Raw genomic sequence first — 7285 nt, 5'->3', positions numbered from 1 at the left:
GATTGCGGTCGCGGTGAGACCGTCCCAAATATTTTTCTTGTTTGTTTGTACAATTTTTTTTTCAGATTTTTCTAAAACCTAAAATGTTGAATTTTGGTTTTTTCAAAAAGGCTGAGTTCCAAAATGCCATACTCTGAATGAGGTTGCCCGTAATGGGAGTATCATAAGTAGTATCATGCATGCCAACTAGGAAAATTTGATGATGTGTCATAGAATTAAATGAAAGAGATGACTGAGTATCTAGCATAATCCGTATCATATTAAATGATGTGCTAGTATGTGTGATGCATGACAATAAATGAAGTTCTCTATATCACTAACATATACAATACTATGCACTACGAATGTAGTACTTCCTCTATTCCCTTATATAACGCCACAAACTCAAATTACAGGTATCAAAGTAAAATTTAATGACAACTTTGCAAGCCAACTTTTCTTTTTATTAACCGGGATCATTAATATGCCATCCGCATGCAAAGAAGGAATAGGAAGAAAGTAGCTGGCTGCCATTATGACTATATGCATGTAAGTATTAAACAAGTTGCTAGTATGAAAAAAGATCATTAATTTTTGTCTCGATTATTGTTGACCGTCTTGTATAGATGCAAAATGTATTTTTGATAGTGACCTTGTATAAGGGAATGGAGGGAGTATCATACATATTCCCTTCGTTTGGATTTTTTTTGCATGGTAATACGTGTCTCATTCATATCATAAAGAACAAAGTACAAGTCACGTAATAACCGACATGACAAAACTGAAAAGATAGCAGAACATCTCTGAGCTTGACACTAACGCCCGTCAACTGCCTCCGGCACCACCACAGCAGCCACCGAAAAAAAGAATGACGGATCACCTCCTCACCCGAGCTCGACGCGGCTCCATCGCTGATATGCAGCTTTGCGGACCTCCAAGGTGGCTCACCAAAAGTGAAGCCATTGCCGTTGAACGGATCAGACTGGGGCAACACCCCGGACACGCCATCGAACTCCAGATCTGGCACCCCACCACGACTAAGATGCCGAAGGAGGAAACCATACCTGCCATCCACGAACCACGAACCCAACACATGTTCCGTCTTCCAGATGTCGTCGATGCAGACCACAATCTGCATCCGCTCCTGGACTACCTCCCAAGCTCCACGCCGATGCTGGAGCAAACGTCGTCGCAACGATGGAGTCCGAGGACACAGGTCCACCACGAGGATGCCGCCGCCGCCACGCTATCCTTGCTTGAACAGACTGATTTCCAGACCCATCCCCAACCATAGGACCGATGGCCTCGTCACGAAAGGATCCGAAGAATATTTATTCAGTGTCGTCATCGTCGCCGCCGAAGCAAAAACGATGAACAACCTAAAAACCTAGACTACGGATGAGTAAAAACGATCCACACGTGTGGATCCGGCGACCCTCCTCACCACCGACGACCGAAGTTGCTGGCGGAGGCGAGCCGCCGGAGAACGGCGTTGGAAGATCGGCCCCCGGCGGCGGCTAGGGTTGCAGCCGCCGGGTACGAGAGTACAGGAGGCGGTTGGAGGCGCAAGTTGGCACAAACCCCCTTCGTTCGGAATTACTCGCCGAAGAAATGAATATATTTTAATGTATTTTAGTTGTAGATACGTTCATTTTTGTGACAAGTACTCCCTCCGTTCCTAAATATAAATCTTTGTAGAGATTTCACTGTGAACCACATACAGATATATATAGACGCATTTTGAGTGTAGATTTATTCATTTTGTTCCGCATGTAGTCCATAGTGAAATATCTACGAAGACTTACATTTACAAACGGAAGAAGTACATTAGTATCGTATCCCCACCGCGACTAGCCTGAACTCTTTCTAGCTAAACAAATCAATTCCGTGTTCGTTATTTATATTCGTAGAGATACGAGGTGCAATTTGCAAAAAGGTAAAACTGGGTCACACCTTTTTCGCTTGTGCACGTCTTTCCATCGAAACCCTAGCGGACGAGCTCTCCATCTAGCTCTACCAATACGGCCCCGCCGCCTCGCTGAGCAGACTCCGAGCGGAGGCGAAGGCGAAGGCAGACGAAACCATCACCAATGGATCTGCAGATCGTGGGACGGCACGCGTTGCTCTTTGACGACGACGCGGCGGCGGAGGTCGTAAACTCCGGCGGCTCCCTCGTCCCCTGGTCCGCCGCCGGCGCGGCCGATCTCCTCCTTGACCGCCACGACGTCCGCCACCTTCTCGACCGCGTCCCTCCTCGTTCAAACCGCGCCTACTCCGTGGCCCTCCTCTCCACCCCCTCTCCCGACGGCGTGTCCGAGGCCGAGCTTGACCGCGAGCGCTTCCTCGACCTCACCGCCGACGTCGGCACCGGAGACGCGTCTCCTTCAGGTATAAACCCCTCTACCCTCTGTGCTTATTGTATATGACGCTACTCTCTGGCGCCAACAACTCTTTTTACCATTTTTATGTAATTGGGCGCTGTTAGCGTAAGTCTGCGGACTTTTAGCATTCTGAGAGGGGTCTAGGGAAATGGAACCATCGTATCTTATAGAAGGTTGATGCCAAATAGTGTTTTCTTTTCAAATGTCCCCATTTGCTATTTGCCTATGATGTCAGAAGAGAGTTGGTCTGTATGAGCTGAAGTTTGGGTGGCTTAGTTGGAGTAAATGTTGAATTTGATACGCTATGACACTGAGATGCTAAGAATGTAAAATAACTCGGTGGTCTCTTCCTATTGTTTGTCTGCAACAAAGTTATTATTGCATCTGTTGGGTTCCTATAGTAGCTGTACTGTCTACCACGTATATGAGCAACAGTAGTTGGTATAATTTTTTGCAGTTTTACCTAATGAAACTGGCACATGTGGCAAAGGTAGTGGTGCTAGTTGAACTCCTATTATATTTCTTGTCATATTTTTTTGTAAGTTTGCAGGAAGGATGCTTGATTTTATTTGATGAACATCTTTAATCTGTTCAAAGTAAGGGGCCTTCTCTGATGTCTCCTGAGATGTATCTTTGGATCTGCATTTTTCTTCTCCACTCAATCTTAGTTTCTGTGTCTGGATTGTTATGTAACAATACCCAAACTGGCATCTTTTCTTTCTGCAGGAAACGGGACAGATACTGGGCAGGCCGGTTATAATGCCGTCGCTTTCTCATACGGGGGACCTGCTGGTTCTGATGATCCGAATGATTCAGTCTCTTCTTATCGCCCATCTTTTCCTGTGCCAGAAAGCCTGTTGAATAAGCTGGTGAGTGTGCAAAGCCTACTGTCTGCTCTCATCATATATGCATTCTGTCTTATTATTTTTCCACTTCATACATTGTTATTAATCTTCTTCAGTTGATCCAGCAATAATTGTCCAAGGTGCATATGTTCTTCTAAGGATTAAATGTCTATTTCAGATGGTTGGAGCAGAGATGAAGTTCCTACTAGTGATCCACATTGTTTCCTTACGATCTATCTTGACGTAAGGAATAGGCAGGTGGGATTAGAATGATGTAAATGGTACATATAATAAAAGAAGAGAATACTGCAACGGGATAGCTTTCTTAATTTTACTGTGCTGTACCAGTTCTGTACTACAGTTGTGTTTAAGTCATATGGTTGCGATTTCTGCTCTCATACCATTACTGAGACACTTTTCTTGTCATAATTTCTAATTTGCAGCCTCCCTCCGAGAAGGTGCATCAGATAATTGCAAGAACTGCTCTATTTGTCAGTGAGCATGGGGGACAATCAGAGATTGTGTTAAGGGTGAAGCAGGGAAATAATCCAACATTTGGGTTCTTGATGCCTGACCATCATCTCCACAGCTACTTCCGCTACATTGTTGATCATCCTCAGCTGTTGAAAGATGGCTCTGATGCTGACACCAATAAAGGCAACAAAATTGTTATGGGTGAGAGTGAGATTGCTGCCTCGTCAAGCGGAGCTTTATCATTGCTTGGGGCCGTCTATGAGTCTGGAGATGAGGATGAAGGCGTGCTTCCAGCTAGTTCAAAAGGCAAGGATCCTGGAAATGAAGCTTTGCATGACAATGCCCACAAAGGCTCATCATTCCTTGTACATGACAACGAAGTGAAAAAAGATCAGACAGTAACAATAGAAGCATCCACTTTAGTAAAGGATAAACCTATTTTCACCAAGAAGAACCCAACAATTGCTGGAAACAGCATTGTTGCTGCTCAGCGGGAGAAGGTTAAAGATGCCACGACAGTGTTAACCACTTCTACCAAGTCTGACAACTCTAAATTAGGTGTGTCTGACACAAAAGAAATGATACTGGAACCACCATCCATTTTGAAGGGCACAATGGAGAAAATAGTCGAGTTTATTCTCAGGAACGGGAAGGAGTTTGAACAAAAGCTCATTGAGCAAGACAGGATGACAGGGAGGTTTCCATTTCTTCTGCCGTCTAATCCATATCACTCTTACTATCTCAAGATGCTTCAGGAAACCCAAGAGGTAATTTGGATCACACTCATCTTTTATTTTTTAGGACGTAATATTTGCATAACTTTCCCTTTCCTGACCTGTTCTATAGAAATCAATTTTTTTAGACATTTGTCAGATAGTTTAGTTGGGCTAAACATTTGCAACTTGTACTCCTTCCCTTCACACCCATATTTTGCGGAGTTCTATTTGACTAAACATTTGTCAGAATTCACACCATTAATCGGTTGTTTCATCATTCATGCTTTGTTTAAACGAGTGAGATGTGAACCAATGGGCATGTTCGCTTAAAAGTTGCAGCCGCCGCCAATGCTGTAATGAAATAAATATAAGCTTTGGTCTAACGTTCTTCAGTTTCTGAGGTTTATTTTTTGTTTCCTTTCTTCTGGATCACTCGCTTTTGTCCGGCTACTGCTTTGTCTTCCATTCTCTGTGACACACTGACACTTAAAGTTTGGACGTCTTGTAGAATGAGTATTAAGTTATTTACCCATGCTTGAACTTCTGATTACCTTTCATGCTAAAATTGCCTGTTTTTTTTCTTTCTTAAGTGCACATGATGTCTTACACTTGATCTCTGAACTTCAGGTAAGTTCATGTGGACACTATATCAATCCTGATGCACAATTTGTTCTTATTTATTCAATTCCAATCGGTACACAGATATTTTATTCAACTGTGTATATGATTTGATTGATGTCATGGTTTTCTTCTTAGTTTAGAAAGTTGTTTAAAATTCTGGTGCACTTCATTTCCTTACACATGTGTTTTCGTAAACTATAAGTTGCGTTGGTCTGATTGTTTCTTCTATATGTGCTGTTTTATGTTTTCTGTCGAATGTATACCATCATCGGGTTTTAGTGAATATTCATCTTATATGCTTATGGCCTGTTTATGCCAAGATTGCTTGTTTCCTTGGTCTTTACTTCCAAGTGCACATGATGTCTTACACTTGATCTCTGAACTTCAGGTAAGTTCTTATGTGGACACTATGAATCACTGATGCACTGCCTTTTCCTCTTTGTTCATATTTCCAGCCAAGTACTGAAGTATTTGGTTTAACTGTATTGCATCACTACGTTTTCTAGCATTGCCTATAAGCATTGATATATGGTTTTCTTGTTATTTTTGAAGTTTAATACTGGAACTGTTTCTAAATTTCTAAGATACAAGACTTTGTTTGGATATCGTGTCTCGCACCAATGCAAATTGTAACCGCTCTTTACTGTGTTTCCTGAATTTGCTGTGCAGTCCAAGTCCCGTGGTGGTGCTTCAGAGCACAGAGACAGAAGGAGCTCTTCAGAGCGCCAAGACAGGAGGAGTTCTTCAGAGCGCAGAGACAGGAGGAGTTCAGAACGTAAAGACAGAAGGTCCATGGAGCGCAAAGATAGAAGTTCTTCAGACCTCCGAGACAGTGGCCACGACAAGGAAGTAACTAAAAGCAAGGGACGGGGAAGTGCTAACAAGGACTCAAGCACTTCTGATAGAACCTCCGCGGAACCATCACAGAAGCAGCTTTCTGACAAACAAGGGGAGGGGAAGTTCCAGTTGGTCACTGGTGGTGCCAAGAAGGAACTTCCTCGGACGGTCACTGCAGATGAAGCTGCTGCTATTGTTATGGCGGCTACTCGTGGACTGGGGCCTGCCAATCCTCAACCTAACACGCTAAAAGACACGGTTGACATTCGCCATATACAGGGCTCAGGTGCAGTGTCCAAACCTGCTTCAAATAGTGAGCCTGGCATATCAGTCACAAGTAGTGATCAGCTAAAGAAGGAAGGTATTGGAATTATCGATGATGATTGGATCACAAATACAATCGCAAAAGCAGTTGCTGTTGCCGCCTCTAAAGAGGCAGATTCTTCTGAAGCTTCCATGACAAATGAGCAGAAGCTGAAGGCTGAGAGGCTTCGGCGTGCAAAGATGTTCACTTCAATTATTAAGGGTGGTGGCAACAAGAATGATCTGGTGACACAGGAGATAACTAATGAATCTGCAAGGGCCGCTCCTGCTAATTCGAACCTCCCCGTGCCTCCAGAACCTTTGGCTAGTGAACGGGAAGGTAGCTCTGTGCATTTTGAACGGGAAGGTAGCTCTCTGCGTTTTGAACGGGAAGGTAGCTCTGTGCGTTTCGAACGGGAAGGTTCGAATATGATCAAGCAGGAGAAAGACTCTGATGACGAGCAGAACAGGGCACGCAAGTACAGAAAGCATCATCCAGAATCCGATGAGGACAAACATGATTTGGAGGAGGGAAGTTATAAACACTCAAGGAAGAGGCATCGTTCGGAGCGTTCAAGAGGCCACAGTAAGGATGCACACAAACGTAAGCACAAGCATCACTCCAAGGAAAGGGAGTATAGGGATCATAGCTCTTCGGAAGATGAGCTACGCAGTTCCAAGTCAAGGCATCGACATAGGGACGATCATCACTACGCTGAAGATGACGAGCATAGGAGGCACCGGAGGAGCCATCGCTCTGGTTCCAAAAGGAAACACAAGGATGACGGAGATCTCAATGAGCAAACTCTTGGCCGCGCTGAAGCCTCCCAAAGCACGCCTGAGCACAGGCATGGATCAGAGCAGCCCCCTAGCGACACTGCTCAATCTTCGCAGGCGGCAACTCAGGTCCCAGATGAGCTGAAGGCGAAAATTAGGGCGATGCTATTAGAGACACTGTAATACATTGTGCGATGTGATGTAACACTGTACTATCATGTTCTTTTACATTCGGCGCCTTATTTGTTACAGTCCAGTTCCTTTATTTTGTTCAAGCATTTGTCTTGTTAAAATATCCCATTGTCTGGCACTGTTGTCTGCATTTATAGCGCCTACTTTCCGTCTGCTGGCG

At 44.2% G+C, this 7285-nt stretch overlaps 1 protein-coding gene and 2 non-coding genes across 6 annotated transcripts; all 3 read left to right on the top strand.

Moving 5' to 3' along the window:
- Positions 1-1927: 1927 nt before the first annotated feature.
- Positions 1928-7285, top strand: LOC119276656 (peptidyl-prolyl cis-trans isomerase G). Of its 4 annotated transcripts, none has more exons than XM_037557782.1 (5): positions 2430-2956; positions 3087-3229; positions 3331-3463; positions 3649-4446; positions 5686-7231. In XM_037557782.1, the coding sequence occupies exons 3-5, from the start codon at positions 3371-3373 to the stop codon at positions 7114-7116; spliced, it is 2322 nt and encodes a 773-aa protein (XP_037413679.1). In that variant the 5' UTR covers positions 2430-2956; positions 3087-3229; positions 3331-3370; the 3' UTR covers positions 7117-7231. The 4 variants fall into 4 exon arrangements, with proteins under 4 accessions (XP_037413676.1, XP_037413679.1, XP_037413678.1 ...); XM_037557781.1 differs by having other exon boundaries at positions 3322-3463; XM_037557779.1 differs by lacking the exons at positions 2430-2956; positions 3331-3463 and adding an exon at positions 1928-2367 and having other exon boundaries at positions 5686-7285.
- On the top strand, positions 4996-5058 carry LOC119283028. The gene has a single exon (XR_005138989.1). It is a non-coding gene; the product is annotated as a small nucleolar RNA snoR101 (small nucleolar RNA).
- On the top strand, positions 5378-5441 carry LOC119283026. The gene has a single exon (XR_005138987.1). It is a non-coding gene; the product is annotated as a small nucleolar RNA snoR101 (small nucleolar RNA).

This window comes from Triticum dicoccoides, chromosome 3B, assembly GCF_002162155.2.
Source record: "Triticum dicoccoides isolate Atlit2015 ecotype Zavitan chromosome 3B, WEW_v2.0, whole genome shotgun sequence".
In the NCBI taxonomy this organism is placed as follows: domain Eukaryota; kingdom Viridiplantae; phylum Streptophyta; class Magnoliopsida; order Poales; family Poaceae; genus Triticum; species Triticum dicoccoides.
Note: the sequence above shows the minus strand (reverse complement) of the source record. Positions and strands in the feature narration are given on the sequence as shown.